General features: G+C 45.1%; 1 protein-coding gene across 9 annotated transcripts in view; it reads left to right on the forward strand.

The window, feature by feature from the left end:
- Nucleotides 1–17,508, forward strand: part of RB1CC1 (RB1 inducible coiled-coil 1) — a 666,167-nt gene that overhangs the window by 226,366 nt on the left and 422,293 nt on the right. For all 9 annotated transcript variants that reach the window (XM_085605628.1, XM_085605635.1, XM_085605627.1 and 6 more), the window contains one exon: nucleotides 6,059–6,243. In XM_085605628.1, the coding sequence (XP_085461754.1) occupies nucleotides 6,059–6,243 (185 nt within the window). The remainder of the gene's footprint in view (nucleotides 1–6,058; nucleotides 6,244–17,508) is intronic.

Here is a 17,508-nt window from a genome sequence, read left to right on the forward strand (position 1 = left end):
CTTTACCTAGAAGGCTTACAAGAACAGGCTTTCTCATAGTTTCATTGTTTGCATAAGTTTAGATGAGAGAGGCATGTTCCCTTGTCCTGGGAAGGGGGTGTTGGGGTGTTTTAGGGTTACTAGTTAGGGGGTCTGCAGATGACGAATGCCGGGGACCTAAGTCTTGGGAAATGTTGATGGGCCCAGGCCACTCTGCGTGGGGGGCACATGACTGTATGGGAAATGCCGGGCCTTCTTTGCAACACGACAATGGGTAGCCTCTCATTAGAAATTCTTGCATGGAACATTAGGGGGATGTATACCATGTCCATGTGATACAAAATATTCTCCTACCTGAACAGACCCAAAGTGCACATTGCTTTACTACAGGAAACTACAAGAAACCCACTTTCTGGCTAAAGAGGGGGCTGCGCTCAAACGCAGATGACTGGGTCAGGTGTACTACACCTCGCACTCGGCATTTGCCATAGAAGTGTTGATCTGGTTTAGAGCTGTTATCCCTTTCCAAAATATGGGGGCCTTGATAGACCCAAAGGGCCGCCATGTGCTGGTCACGGGCTGATTGAATGGCCAAGATATAGCAATAATTAATATATATATATGGACCCAATACAGACCAGGGCATTTTCTTCTCGAAGCTCTCATGCACCCTGGCAACTTATCAGCCTCACTTCACGACCCTGCGGTGGCAAGTCAATCATGACTCTGCTGCTCAGAGACTAGACTGGCAACCGCGCAGGTACTACACGCTGCAGCAGCAGCCAATCCTGATGCTGCTCTCTTAAGAGAGCAGCTTCAGGATTGGAGTGAGCAGGCACACTCGCTGCTCGTTTTGTAACCACTGGGGTCTGTGGTTTTGGGCAAACCCCCAGTCACCTTATGCTGGCTTTGTAAAGGCCAATGTGCGCATGTTGGGTTCCTGGCCGCGGAAGGGCGGCTGGCCAAACCCAACATGCGGAGTGCGCACTGTGCCGTGCGCAGTACGCAGTCCCACTGGTATATTCTTGCATTACAATGTTTATGCTTGCAGCTTCAATGCTGATTCACTTGACAGTGCAGGCCAGGCTGGTTGTCACGTGATGGTGACCTAACGCCGCCGCGCAATGCTTTAAATTATTACTACAATTTCAACATTGAAAGTTGAAATTGTATTAATAATTTAAAGCGGCGCGCTCTTGAAATGGGCAATAATTATTAGTGGGGCAATGCCTCACCGCCCAAACGGAGAAACCGCCACTGCTATAACCGCATGTAACATAGAGAGTCTTTCTCTATGCAAAAGTGGGTTGAATGTGAATGAGCATTGCAAAAATGTTTCAATAGATAACATATTTAAAATGTGTTTCACCTGCCAGGCTTTCCCAGCCAGGAATGAATTCTTATTCCTTTTTAATCTGTTTTGAACATGTTTACTTTAGCTACAATAATTAATGGGTTTTAGAATTCTTCCTAGTAATGGTTTTCAGTAACTATGAAATAAATTACTTAATCAAAAAAACGGTATTTCGATCAATTTAGATCACACAAGGATTGCGCAGAACAGAGCCCTGACAAACACAAATAATACAACATAACACTTGTAAGTGCTCTTTTTGTCAGTCCATTTCAGTAGCGACGGAGAAAGAGAATTTCCTTTTAAAGAACCGCAAAGATCCACCATAAAAATAATGTTGTTTTAGGAACAAGATATAAAAAGCAGTAATTAAATTCTATAAATACTAAAAGACATAAGTCAATTGCTATTTGTCCAAGTAGTACAATACGATATAAAGGGACACTGGTAAAAATGGCATTTCAAAGCCCACCAAGTGAATACTTTGCACATCTGATACACATTGCCATTAGGAGTTTAAATTACTTACTCGGGTTAAAGCACGATGCAGGTTTGTGCTTCAGTTGAAAATAGTTAACCACTTGAAGGCTTGTTCTTTCACCCCTGATGCTAAGGCCTTTCTTAGCTGTTAGGGGTAGTTTGCACTTAAAACTTTATAACTTTTTTCTACACAAATTGCACCCATGCTAGATTGACTTTTTCCCCCAACATCCTGTGGATTCTAAAAGTGCCCAGGATTATTAGATTCCCCTTTAGGGAATGAGGAAAGGGAATGAGGAAATTACCAAAATATAGCTTAATTTGTTTTTTTTTATTTGTTGGGGACGGGGGCAAAATATGAAAAAATGCTCTGCAAGAAAGCATGTTTTTGTTACTAAAAATGGTATTGACGAAATGTTTGCTGTAGTATGATTGTCATCATCCTAGTTTTCAGCAACAAAAAGGTTTGTATATGATGTTTTTACCACCGTTTTTGCTTTTTTCCAAGTAGTTGTCTATTTTCCAACTTTTTGTGATTTCATCATACTTGCAGTTTTTGGTGAAAACAGATGTGAAACTCACGGGTGATCAATGGCTAATTCACAAATGCAATGTACTGTTACATCTGATAGATGGTCAAGCTACAGGGATATAGAGGGTTTGTAGAGTCTCCCCAAAACATGCAATACCCTGATTAGAAACCCGATTGTGCCCATGGACAAGGGAAGGGTGGGGGTGGAGGCCATGGTCCAGGAGTCCGCTACTGCCAAGGAAAAGAATTCCTGGTGTCTAGTTGTGTGGATCCAAGCTTTGGTATCACAAGGCAAGAATCCACTAGTGAGAGATGGCCGCAAAATAAGTACTTGAGGGTCTAAGTTATGACCCCAAACAGCGATGTATCCATGTAAGGGAAAGTAAAATTAGCCGATAGGTTATTTTTACTTTCACATTAATAGTATATGAGTGCCATGTGAGCTGATCATCTTTACAAAGAAGAAACACATTGTGTTGCTGAGGAACCTCTTCCCCAGCAGCCTGATCTTCAAAATAAAGGAAATCCTTCTGTTGCCAGCAGTAGAGGGATCCCATGCCCTTGGATCTTTGACGTGTCCTCCACGTCAATAGCAGTTGGTTTGGAGTGCTGTTGATGTGGAGGACTTGTCAATAATGTTTAAGCAGTTAAACAGTAAGTTGGTTGCTAGCTGCCACTTTTAGTGACCAAGTTTGTTATTTTTAAACTTACATTTGTGACTTCTACCAGATGACAATTTCATCCTTTTTTTATTTTATCGAACAGTGATCCTTCAGAAATCAATTGTGGTGGAATGGGAATCGTTTGAAAAGGCAAATTCTCTAAAACAGTGTTACCTGCAAAGACTTTAAAGACATTGTGAAATAATGACAGGGTATGCACCGACTTGGGACTCATGGTTACTGCCCTAAAGCCGATGTCTGCGGAAGGATATGTCTTTTAAATTGAGGAGGTCTCAGTGGCGTTATTTTCTTAACCATTTTCAACTGAGTTCTAAGGAGGGTCACTACTTCAAAATTATTTTTCTTGCAAACTTTGCCGAAAGTGAAATACAGTCTGGGTGTGCAGTTGTTGTCAGTGTTTATAGTCACCCTTCCTTCAGCCCCCAAATTGCAGTCACCCAAGAAAGCAGTAGCTAAATAATTCACCTCAAGTGGCGTGGAGTGGCGTAGAGTGAACTGATGTAGAGTGCAAAACTATACAGCGCGCACTCGATAACATGTGGAAATGGCATCACCTAGTGACTTGATTTGTCATATTGAAATCTTTGTTTCCAACACACTTCAGATTTGCCAGAAAATGAGATTCATATGGGTTCCAAATTCTGATATATTCTGAACTACTTGCACAGTTCATTAAAATATATTGTGTACTAGAAAACCCCTTTTCCTACCCCCATTACAGAGAAGAATTGTCACATAAATCCTCTCACTTTGAAATCAGAGACAGAAAAGTCAACACCAAGCTCCTTCAGGAGCCTGGCATTTGACCTCTGTCTTGAATGCACAGGAAATGTGACAAGATAAGAACAAGATTTACAGGCCTGTATACAGAAAGAAACGGTAGTGGAAGAATACAAGGGGAGTAGGTGTGAAAATGCTTTGCTCCTTGGGCGGGACAAACTCACCTTAGACAACCTAAAACAAACAAAACCAGCAAATAGAAAGCCAGAAAATGTGAGTTACAAACCACGAAGCCAGTGGTAAGCAATGGACAGAATGCATTCCCAGGGAAGCTTTCTGAATGGCCCCAAGATGTATTTAGCAAACGAGACAGCTGTGCTGCCTGGTAGGCTTTGACCTAAAAAGAATTAAATATGTATTGAATTGTAAATTAAAGACTTTTGTAGGGAAATTCACATTTGGGTAGTCTTCCCAGATTTCCCCATTTTAGGAAACTGGGTTTACTGTCCTATTTTGACCCTGGACACTAAAAATATGCTAAACCGCTCCAAGTGGATGTGCAGCCACCCCTGAACATGACGGAAGATCAGCTGCCCTCCTTTGGCATTGCAAGAAGTGTACCAGTGGCATACAAGTTACATGTCATGTGCTGACTATAGTGTACAATTAAACCATTCACGCCAGTGTTAAATTTAGGCCTGCCAGTACATCCTGAACTATTCTAAGTGAAGGTGCAACATGTACTTGGAAACTCATTTTTGAAATTTTTTAAAGCCTACTTTTGACATTAGCTATGTAAGCTGTAAGTAGCACCTTGAATCCTTCCAAGGTATGGCTGCATAAGATGCCCTGTAATTAGATTGAAATATACTTGCCGAGGCAGGACAAAAGCTGTCTTTAACTACAAAGACAGTGGTGAATGTTTATAATCTATGTATACAAAACTTTCATTTTATAGATTTTATTAAAACATGGACAATTAAGAATTAATATCTCACCAGACTCGCCCTTTCCAGTGTCAGTAGTGAACTCTTTCATAGTAAACTATTTTTCTTTGAAAAATTAATAGGCTTAGCCTGCAGGCGGGTAGAAATTGAGAAGTTAATTACAGCCATCTACAGGTAGATATGTGGGAATGTGTCAGAAGGAAGTAGACAGGTAAAAAAAATGTCACTAGAGAAAAACTGGCTGAAACCTCTGCACCTTGCATGTTGATAATGTATAGGTTCCTGGTATGAAGTAGTCCTTTGTTGGTCTATTCCTGTATAAGCTGTCCCTGGTCACAACAGAAGGGAACCACCTTCTGGGTCTGATATTCAAGGTGCACTGCAAGAAAGGCTTTCCACTACCAGCACTTAAATCTTGAGAATACAACTAGACTTGAAGCAGAGTAGAAGAACAACAACCCATTGCTGTGTCGGGATTGGGAAGAACAGAACTCCGGTTACTTTCTGCTTGTCCCATCCCCTAGCTTTTTAGGAGCAAAGAAATGACTGTTAGGGGAAATAGTGCCAAGCGTGTGATCTTATAAATGGCTAGAGAGAGTGTGATGTCCCTTCAGATGCCCAAGCATTTTATTTATTGAGTTAAAGTCCATAATGCTTTGCTAATTATTTGCCACCAGCGCAGTCTCGCTTGCATTTTTAAACCTATTCTTTCTCTCTGTACCTTGCATCCCTAGAAGGAGAAGAGGCATTGTAGGGTTGATTCACAAAGTAAAGAATAGCTAAACAAGTTGAAAACCTAAACTTGTGTTTTTGGTTCACGACTTGAATCTGAAATAGATATTTTTTCAACAGTGAAGGAACACTGGTATGCCGCTTAGGTGCAATCCACACCCAGTTTGCATTAGTACTCTAGTCTTTTTGGCACTAAATAGAAGTAGGCATATTTGTCGTGAAAACATTTGGAACGGTTTGTAAATAGCCATAGAAGTATGATTTTGTTGGTATTTACCACCGTGCCTGTCACCACGCCTTGTGCCTTACTTGGAAACACTCATGTTCCCACTGTTAAACTTATAATGGAAGAGCATCTCCCATCCTTGAGGATATTGACAAGGTAAGTTCCATATTTGGGCTTAAACATCTGTGACTGTATTTGCACACCCATATGGAACTTGAAGGCTCAAATTCTTTTTTTAAATCAAGCCCTTCTCTTTGACTATTTGAAAGCAGTATGTGCCTGTTCCAAACATTTCTAAACATTCTGTGATATTTTAAGGTCATTCTCTTTGCAGGTATATTTTGAGAACAGAAATTAGTTTAACACAGTCAGTTGTGAGTGATATGCAATTTGTTTGTTTCCTAGGGATTTTTAGCCAATCAGAAAAGAGCAGAAAACTTGAAAGATCCTTCTGTGCTACCCGATTTGTGTCTGAGTCATGCAAATCAATTGATGATAATGCTGACTAATCATAGGAAGCTTTTGGACATAAAACAGAAGTGTACCACTGCCAAACAAGAGCTTGCAAATAACCTACAAGTCAGATTAAAGTAAGTTCAATTTTATCTATTTATTTTATTGTGGGTCATTGAGAAACTGTATCTTTCCTACGTTGGGGGTAAACATCTGCTTTTCAGTTCTGAATAATGGCAGATTAAAAGGGTCATTGTGAAAATGCTTGTAATCTTTCCTTTGTCTAGAACTGTTTCAGTTATTAATTTGCCTGCATTTTGTTCTCATGATCTCCATATTATAACACCAATCTGTAGTCTGTCTCCCCCCCCCAAGGTCATGAGCTTTCTGATATAGACTTTCCTGGTTCCATTTGATTTAATTGATTTTGTTTTCTATTGTAGTAATAGGCAGCGATGTGCTATCATTGTTCCCTGCACAGGCACAATCTCTGCCATCAGAAAGACTTTGCCTAAAAAGGGGGGAGTCACCTTCCAGAACAATCCTCAAACAGCCAGTACTCTACACACAGCACCTGCCAAGCAGACAAAGAACAATGCTGCTACCCCTACTCCTCCACACCCTCCTCTACCACCTACACCATCACCTCCTGCGACTTCTTCTCATGTGTCACCAGAGTCTTATTCTTGTTCAGGCAGCTCTAGTCCCTACTCCCCAGTAGGGACTTAGGAGTGCTTGTAAACCTACACCATACCCAGCATCCTTGGAGGACTATGACAAAGTCTGCAGGGGACCCTGACCTGGAACAAGTCCCTTATCGGCTTTTTCCTCTGGACTTGATCACCACTTACTACAGTGTCATCCAGTGTGCAGCATCATACCATAAGGTCATGCATGTCACCCAGGAGGATGATGACTTCCTGGTGGAGATGCTATCCAGAACCTGAGAGATCCCTCCAGTTTTCCCTATGTTGAATGGTACGGAGAAGTCTGCTGCAGAAATGTTCAATGATCCTGTCAAATCCCAGATAGTAACACTCTGGATTGCAAAAAAGTTCAAACCTACATCATCTGATCCTCTTTCCATCAGAAGCTTTGCCCCCACATGACTCCCGGTTGGTTTTGACCGCCTGAAGCCACAGGTGAAGCTGCTCCTCCTGTTAAGGAGAGCAAGGCATTGCTGCGGCTGGCAAAATGGCAAAAGGGTGGCAGTTGGTGCTGCCACACAGTGGCACATCACCAATTCTGTGTGCTTCCTTTCATCTTACGACAGGGCCCAATGAGAAGAAATGGAGGCCTTGTTCCAGCAACTCCCTGAACAATATCGGAGGAGGGGAGAAGGGCAAAGGCACATTTTACTCCACCTTATTGTGTGTGCTTGATTCAGCTGGTACAGCTGCTAGTGGGGTAAACTCCTCTGTGATCTTCCGCTGCTGCTCCTGGCTGCGTATTTCTGGCTTTAAATTAGAGTTCCAACTACATCTCATCAACCTGTCTTTTGTCGTGGAGCACCTCTTCAGACCAAAGGTTGATGAGATGTTGGAAAAGAGAAGTAAGGACACAGACTCCATCCTGGCCTTTGGAGCCCATCTACTACCATCGTCCAAGTGCACCTTTCGGAGGCAACAGACAAAGGATGGGTCCAAAGCTACCTACTGGAGCCTAACGCAGTCATACCAAAGACAGCAGCAGGCCTATCACCAACCGGGAGGCAATATGATACACATGGGGTACCTTTAGGAGCAATAGCTTCAATTGTCAAGGCACAGGCACCCCTTCCAAGACAGCCTCTATTTTCAAGCATTGACTTGCCCACATTTCATCACACTACACCTGTCAGGGAGAAGTTTCAAGAATTTCTTCCCCGCCGGGAGTAATTCACCACAGACCATTGGGTTCTATCTGTCGCTGAGTGCAGCAACTGCTTCGAGCTCACCTCAACCCCAACAAACATCCCACCCTGCATAAACACACTTAGCCCAGAACACCTCGCCCTACTTTAAAGAAGAGGTCCAGATTGTCCTTCTCAAAGGGGCCATAGAGCCAGTGTCCCCTCACCAATTGAATAAATGTGTCTACTCCCTGTACTTTCTCATTTCCCAAAAAGGACTTCTCCCTCAGGCCAATTCTCAATCTTCTGCCTCACAGCTGATTTATCCTCTCAGAACATTTTCACATGGTCACCTTACAGGCTCTCATCCCTCTGCTGTAGCAAGATGACTTCATGGCCACACTAGACCTGGAGGACACCTACTTTCATTATCCATTACTATCCACCTGGTACATTACTTCATGGTAAGTGGGCAGCACTACCAGTTCAAAGTGGAGTCCTTCAGAGTCACCACAATCCTAAGGGTCATTAAAAGCCTAGTGGTGGAGGCAACACAGCTAAGAAGTTGCAGTGAGTGGGCTCATGTCTTCCCCTGCTTAGACTAGTGACTAGTGGCTGATCAAGAGTGCAAGCAAACCGGACTGCCTAACCTACACCCAAGTTGGGTTTCTCCATGCCCCACAGCTTGGGGTTTGCAGTCAGTGCCACCAAGTCCCATCATCAGTTACTTAAGGCCCAACCCTTCCTAGGGTGAGTCCTGAAAGCTGCCTCTGCCAAAGCCTACCTAAGTGATAATTTCACCCAATCCGTCATCTCAAGTTGAAACACTGATGCACCTTCTAGACATGATAGCCATAGTCCATATTTGTCCACTCCAAAGTGCCTATTGGTACAATGATCACAAGCAGAGGATTGCTGGGAAGATCTAGCGCTGATAGGTGCCAGCACCCATCACTTTCTTTATTGCAGGACAGGCCTTCCTCAGACCCAGTCTCACAAGTAACCATCGCCATGGGTGCATTGCTTGCTGGGTGAGGTGGCCGCATCTAGATCACATGACAGACCAGGGTCTGTGGCCAACTCATAAACAGTGTCCACATCAACCATCTATAATTTTTAGTTGTACACCTAGCGCTCAAAGCTTTGATGCAAGACAATCAGGGCAAGGTAGTCCCTGTGCAGACGGACTTCATGACTAACATGTTTTAGCTGCAAGAGGAAGGTAGCACACATTTTCTTCAACTGTCAGCACTAGTGCAGTAAATTTGCCAATGGTTGATATACCATCAAGGGCATCACCTTGCAAAGTATCTCCGGAGAGTGGACAACAACTTTGCGGAGTTACTCAGTAGAACGCAGCAACAAGTTCATGAGTGGGAACTTTACCCACAATTCGTACTCCCTTTCGTCAGTTTGGCTGGGGGTGTCCCAGGCATAGACCTCTTTGTCCCAGGCATAGACCTCTTTGTCATTTGCAGAAAAGCAAGTCCATTGGAAAAGCTGTGTGGATGAACTGGTCAGGTATCTTTGCTTGCCCTTTTCATTTTCTTCCACTTCACTGTAATTGTTCAGGAAACTGCGGCAAGCATCAATCACCCTCATCCTGGTGCCTCTATACTATACTATACTATCCTATCCTACTCAACAGTCCATACCTACTGTCACCCATTGTGCGCAAAAGAATATTCCCATGAAGTTGGTGCCTGTGCGCCTTCACTACTGGAGACGTCACAGATACCTTCTGATTCAGTGACTTATTTGAAGTCCAACACTAGATGGGAGTATACAAAGCATGTGAATTTATGTTCCACAAACAGATGCCTACATATTAGGTTAAATAATTATTCTAGAGCATTGGATCTTTAGTAGATTCATGTGCTTCAGTTGTTCCCCATCATCATGCTGGAAGTACCCACTCTAATTTCAACATAGAAGTAAACAATTCTCTGAGTAAGTTGGAAAAGACCCAACCAATGAGGTGAGTGTCATGATCTCCACTCAGGCCTTGTAGCTCAAAGAAACTTTATTCTACATACCTCTGGGTAGTTTACCCGCACCAGTGTTGTCCTGTTGACGCATCAAGGGGGGGTGGGGGTGCCTGCAGAGTGTGGGTTGAGGGGTAGGATGGATGTTGTTTCTCACTTGAGATTTCATGTTTGGGGCAAGGGTGGGTTGTTTAGAATTGAGTATTTCTGCACACAGTAACATAGAAGTGAGGTGGCAAAGCGAAGAGGTAACATGCGTTACATCATTGCAAACTCGACGGCAGTGGGGAAGGGGTAAAGGACCCGTGGGTGAGATAGACGCAATGCATCATCATAATGGCTACATCAAACTCAGGAATGTACTCGATCCTTTCCTGGAATGTGAATGGGATGGTGTTCTGCTTGGGTTTTCGGATCAGATAGAACCCGCTCATCAGAGCCTCACTAACCCAGCCAGAACATTACCCCCCCCCTAGAACCTATTTACAATAGTGCAACCACATATATCTACCACCTAAGGACAGGGGATTCCTACTATACATACCAAGACCTCTTATAATCGGCGGCCTCGCGATCCCACACGGATCCAGACCTCTCTGCCCATACGACAGTATCACAAGTGGCGGCCTCGCGATCCCATACGAATCCAGACCTCTCTACCCAGACGGCAGTCTCAGCACAATCGGCGGCCTCGCGATCCCATACGGATCCAGACCTCTCTGCCCATACGACAGTATCACAAGTGGCGGCCTCGCAATCCCACATGAATCCAGACCTCTCTACCCAGACGGCAGTCTCAGCACAATCGGCGGCCTCGCGATCCCATACGGATCCAGACCTCTCTGCCCATACGACAGTATCACAAGTGGCGGCCTCGCGATCCCATACGAATCCAGACCTCTCTACCCAGACGGCAGTCTCAGCACAATCGGCGGCCTCGCGATCCCCTACGGATCCAGACCTCTCTGCCCATACGACAGTATCACAAGTGGCGGCCTCGCGATCCCACACGGATCCAGCCCTCTCTACCCAGACGGCAGTCTCAGCACAATCGGCGGCCTCGCGATCCCATACGGATCCAGACCTCTCTGCCCATACGACAGTATCACAAGTGGCGGCCTCGCGATCCCACACGGATCCAGACCTCTCTACCCAGACGGCAGTCTCAGCACAATCGGCGGCCTCGCGATCCCATACGGATCCATACCTCTCTGCCCATACGACAGTATCACAAGTGGCGGCCTCGCGATCCCACACGGATCCAGACCTCTCTGCCCATACGACAGTATCAGCACAATCGGCGTCCTCGCGATCCCCTACGGATCCAGACCTCTCTGCCCATACGACAGTATCACAAGTGGCGGCCTCGCGATCCCACACGGATCCAGACCTCTCTGCCCATACGACAGTATCACAAGTGGCGGCCTCGCGATCCTATACGAATCCAGACCTCTCTACCTAGACGGCAGTCTCATGCGACAGTTCATCCTATGATCACCATAACATACAAAAAGGGAATCAGTCTCACTATTCATCAGATCACACAAGGATTGCCAGTTCGAGCATAGCCTGTTCTCAGGTTTGAGGGGCTCCTCTTTCCCTTATTCAGTTACCACTTACCTGATCAGGGTTAACATCTGTTCATGTAGCCGCAGCTGACTAGAAGAATAGGCTACCCTCTCATACAAGAACACGCAGCACATATTGGTTCACTACAAACTGGGTACTTTATTACTCATTACATACGCAATCACATAACATTACAATATAACACATAACCTGCAAAGGAAAGTGAAAGATTAAGTTGTACACTCTAATAAGAAAGGGTCGACATCACCTTAGTAGTATGTAGCCTGCACTCAGTGGTCATCTAGGTTCCCTTCTCGTCTGTGCCTCGGCTCGCCTGGAATCACCCTTCTCCGAGTCACTGGGACCTCTTCCTTATCGGCTACTCTCTCCTCTCTGGCTATTCTGCTAGGAGAGCATCTGTCTCTCGGTTCTTCTCTGCCTTCAAGATGGCGTCTGTCTTCCCTGGAATAAGTAGTAGCTTTACTGCTAACGGCTAGATGCCGCCTACGGACTGAACATGTAACTGCCTCAGACTTTCACTAATATAGAGGTGCGTTTCCTCATGGAAAATTCCGGCCTGTAACCTGCCGCCCACCAAATTCTTGTACCTCCCCGTACCAAGGACACGTTCCCAGCCGGCCGGCCTGATGTAGTGTCTTCGGCATGAAGAAAAATACAATCCTTCGATAAGGGCCGGCCTGAACCGGTTCTCTCCAAGCGAATAACACCTCATAACTAAAACATTACATTTGACCTAGAAGCATCCCAAGCTGCCGGAGCAGAAAGAAAGATGGAGTCTCTCCCGTTTGAGGCCTACCAGGCCTGAATTCAGCACGGCTCCATGAAATACCCTCACTACAGGACAGGTTATCCCTAATACTAACGAATCTATCCCCTAGGTTATGTGCGCAAGCCCTGATCTATGGGGAAGAGCACAGAATCATGTCGAAGTGCCTAGTAAATAGGCTCCATTCACTACTCTAACCCTTAGACTTGAATGATAAGAGACTGAAGTCACATTCCATCATTGTGCCTCACAAGAAGGCCGGGAAAATCGAGCAGAACAGATGGGGAAGTAAGGTCAAGAGGGGACTGGTGGCCGCTTACTTTAAAAGGTTGAAACCTGATGTCATTCTTCTACAAGAGACCCACCTGAAGGGTACTCAGTGTGGGTTCCTGGGCAGAGGCGCTTATAGAACCATGGCACACGCTGAATTTTCCTGAGGGGCGTTGCGATACTCATTAGGAAAAACCCGCCCTTTAGAATAGAACGCACCTGAACAGATCCTGGCGGCACAATTGTAGCGATTAAAGGGGTATAGAATACAAGACACATTACTTTTATTAGTGTATATGCACCACCCAAGCTCCAGAGGCAAACGACGGACAAACTTGCAGCAATCCTGTTGGAGGTGGGGTCAGACACACATATTATAGGAGGAGACTTTAATGATGTAATAGACCCTTGGAGTGACCGCATGACTGTTCCAACGGTGAATCCCAGAGAGACACCACTCAAACGGTTTGTGGATACACTAGCACTAGAAGACATGTGGTGTAGACCGCACCCTCAGGCCAGAACATATTCCTTTTACTCTGGGGCACACAAAGTATTTTCCAGGATAGACTACATATTTGCTCCAGCAGGGGAAATTGGGGAGGTACATTAGGTAGAATATCTGGCGAGGGGCCTCTCCGATCACTCGCCTTTGTGGCTGACAGTGGGTGCCCATACACGTCGACAAAATGGGGTATGGAAATTTAATCCGTGGGTACTCAAGGACCCACAAGTTGCTAAGGAATTGCGGGTGGATACGGAGCTGTATTTTAGTGAGAATGTGGGGTCGGTGGATTCTGCTATTACACTATGGGAGGCCTATAAGCCGGTGTTAAGAGATAGGGCACAAAACATTATAGCGCTCAAAAAAAGAAAGGAGGAGGAGGTGTTCACAGAGCTGGAAGCCCAACTGCTGCAGCTGGAGTCGCGGGCAAGCATGGGTGGGGACCCCTCCCTGTTGCGCAGTCTGCATCTTCTCAACGGGAATACCTTTCGCTGGCCCAACAAAATGCACAAAATGGGATACAAGCCATGCATCGGCACCTATATGACGTAGGGGACAAGACTGGTAGGTTATTGGCATGGCTTAGTAAGAAGGAACTAGACAACAGATGGGTTTCACAGATCCAAACAGAGGATGGTCAGACTCATCTGACCCCTATCGCAATAGCCAACGCCTTTGCAGACTACTATGGGGCCTTTTACACGCAGCGTAGTCTAGCCGAGATGCCCCACATACAAGAGTATCTTCAAGGGATACAGCTCCCGAACTTGAAAAGGAGGAATCCAAGACATTGGATAATAAAATTACAAAGGAAGAAAGCGCGTTGGCTATTGGCCAAATGAAAACTGGGTCGGCTAAACCTGCGACGGTTACATAATTGGTTGGAGGTGATTTGTGACCGATAAGATCCACACCTGGTCCTCTCCCTTGATGCTGAAAAAGCATTTGACACTGTTCACTGGCCTTTTCTGATGGCTGTTATGGAGAAGTTTGGATTCGGCCCGGTATTCAGGCGGTGGATAGCTGTACTTTATGAGAAACCCGTGGCCAGGGTTAGAGTAAATGGGGTGCTGTCAAGGGAATTCCCAATAGGTAGGGGCACCCGACAGGGGTGCCCATTATCACCCTTGCTTTTTGCCCTGGTGTTGGAGCCGCTCGCCTGTGTGATCCGATTACACCCCGACATCACAGGATTTATGAGTGGAGAAGAAGCAGAGACTGACGAACGCATATCCTTATATGCTGACGATATCTTACTATATGTCACGAATCCGAAGACGACACTCCCCGCAATAATGAGCTGCTGTGAAGCATATGGTATGCATGCGGGATACAAAATTAACTGGGGGAAGACATACCTATATTCTGCAGGTGAGGGAGGCTGCCATATAATGTGCCCTAGTTAACTTCAGATAGCGCGGGAAGGTATAAAATACCTCAGGATATATGTTACAACAAACCCGACTATGGCGTTGGACCGTAACCTTCACAGGGTGCTTAGGGATTTTCGAGCGGATGTTGCAAGGTGGAAGACTCTGCCACTAACGCTGCTTGGAAGGGCAGTGCTATATAAGATGATAGTGCTCCCTAAGTTTTTGTATGTGTTGCAAAACACCTACCAATTCATACCGATTGAGGTGTTTAACAAAATTGATGATCTGCTTCGTACATTTCTCTGGGGAGGGAAGCCACCGAGGATAGCACTGGCGACGTTGTAGCGCAATCAATACATTGGTGGTATATCCCTGCTTGACCTTAGGGCATACTACTGGGCGGCACATTTAGTTGTTGTGAATGAATGGCAACATATAGAGAGGGATCACCCCACATACGTACTTGAACATACTCAGTTTATCAAACGCCCATACACACACTATCTATATGGGGGTAAAGGAGCTGCCCAACTCCTGACTGCGACACGGATTGTAATAACTGCCTGGAAGCAGGCTGAGAAACAAATGAAATGGGATGGTCGAGTCACTAAGGAAACTCCACTCTGGGTGGGGAACCGACTCCGGGAAATAGCAAAACTACGAGGTTTCCAGCGATGGGACCTACTAGGTATATCGCAACTTAAAGACATAATATACCGTAAAGAACTGGTTACGTTTTCACATCTTCAGATCGAATACAATATGAATAAATCTCAATTCTACAAATATATACAGTTGGCCCATGCGTGGAGAGCGCAACGTGTAGTCACCTCTGACATTCCTGAATATGCACCACTGGAGGGGCGACTCCTGATGGGGGAGCTCGTAGATAAGACTGTTTCCTGGACATAAAGGACGCTCATTAACAACAAGCCAGACACTTTACAAAAACTGCGGCCCACATGGGAATCGGAATTGGTGAGATGGAGGACCTGGACTGGAAAATGGCGTTGATGCACCCCCGTGAGGTGGCCATCAAATCCTGGCTACGGCTGATCCAGTTTAAATTTCTGCGCAGAGTGTACTATGACAGGGTACGTCTGCACTGCATAGGAAGGGCAGAATCACCAGATTGTCTGCGCTGTTGAGCGTCGGCAGGTACATTCTTTCACACAGTATGGGAATGCTCTCAGATTCAGAGGTATTGGAATATACTGTTAGAGGAGCTGGGACTTGTTTTGGGTGAGATGATTCCTCCTAACCCTCAATTTGTTCTGCTGGGAAGTTGATCTCTCCAAACCAAAGTTAACTCTACTTCAACTGGGATTAGTGGTGGCAAAACGCGATTTGGCCAAGGCATGGGGGGCAACAGTGATTCCATCTCTAGCAGAATGGAAAAAAGCATGGATATGTATATGTTGGGGGAAAAGACGACCTATGAAGTACGGGGTTGCCCCAAAACGTTTTGGATAATATGGAAGCCATGGCTCGCACATTATGGGCTTTCACTCTCTGAGTCACACTGATTCCTTGAGGGGGTGCAAGGGTTGTATCACCGGAAGGGGCCCACCGTAATGTATAAGAATAGGATGCAATTTTTTGATTGTCAATCACTGTCGTTTGTGTATTATGTTGCTGCTACACTGAAACTGTTACCGCACTTCGCTGCTCAACGATGTTTTTGTGATATAATTAGGAAAATGTTAATAAACACATTTAAAAGAAAAAAAAAACTTTATTGACCCCCCTCAAGAATTGTAAGTACTGTGTCGGTCCTGAACCCTATATCTACCCAGAATTAAAGACTACAAAATCTGCAGAGAATTCTCTTCAAAGATCCTCAGTAACCTGGTCCATTTCATGAGGTAGCTTTAAAAAAGGCTCGAGTCATTATAATGCCTGTCAGTAATGCTGAGGCATCCTCCGAGACATCTGTCAAAGCAAAAATCCCTCCAGAAGATTTGTTGAGCATGTAATTGTCATCTATCTCTGCTCTGGCCTCTCATACCACGTCTGAATTTGTGCTTACATTGAAGACCCCTTGTGTAATTCCTTCACCGATTGCTGATGCTGTTGACGCTCCTTTGTGTACGTGAATGACCCAAAGACAACTGTACTGTCAGTGGCCCCTTTGCCATTGATAAAGCCTCTGTTTACGAGAGTGTCAAAAAAAGTCTTCTGAGAAAATGGAGACAAAGATAACCCTGACTCCTGACAAAGGTGTTTAGTCAGTTCTTCCACACGATACCTTGCCAAGTAAGTCTCTCTGCAACCTTCTAATCATGTTTTAGACAATGAAGATGACTCACAAGATTAGGATCCTTTTGCCGGGTAACAATCCCTGAACAGTCCGACATCAGTTGTTGGAAACAGGAGGAAGATGATGAGGCTGGTCAAGGTCAGGACCAAGGTAAAGATGCAGACTTGCAAGTTGAAGTTGAAGTTGTGCACCACCCCCATTAAGAAGAAGAGGCTCTATGGGGCGCTATGACTGTCACTATCATGAGTTCTGCAAGGCTCCTCTTTATCAAGACTTTCGAGTGTTGCAGTATTCATTTGACCTTTTCAGTGATATTCATCACATGTTGTATGATTCTTCCACCAAACCTCCAGTTTAGCTGTAGCCTCCACAACCACTGCAGACTCTTCCTACACAACAACCTCTAAATTAGCCAGACTCTGCACCACCACAGCTGCTGTCATTAAATCCCCCAATTTCACCTCCATAACCCACGCCAATTGCATCCGTAGTTCCCTGACCCACTAGTTTGAATTAGACACTCATGAGGAGGAAGAAGAAGGTGAGGTATGAGATATTCAGGCTGGTCATAATTTCACACGGGCCGTTAAGTGTCCTGCAGTGCTGTGGGCAAGTGCTTCTTTGCAGCACCATGAGAAGTGGACTGTCCGTCTTTCATGGACAATTTAAGCCACGTAGATTTCAGTCACATTAATTGTACCTGTCAAACTCTTTTCAGCCGTAATGTTTGCAGCCCAAAGCATCAAGGAAAACTCTAGAGCATGCCATCTTGTCATTTACCTCAGACAGCTGAGAAAGTTCCTCAGGAAGGAGTCTTTTTCT

Source organism: Triturus cristatus, chromosome 5_1 (genome assembly GCF_964204655.1).
Source record: "Triturus cristatus chromosome 5_1, aTriCri1.1, whole genome shotgun sequence".
Lineage (NCBI taxonomy): Eukaryota > Metazoa > Chordata > Amphibia > Caudata > Salamandridae > Triturus > Triturus cristatus.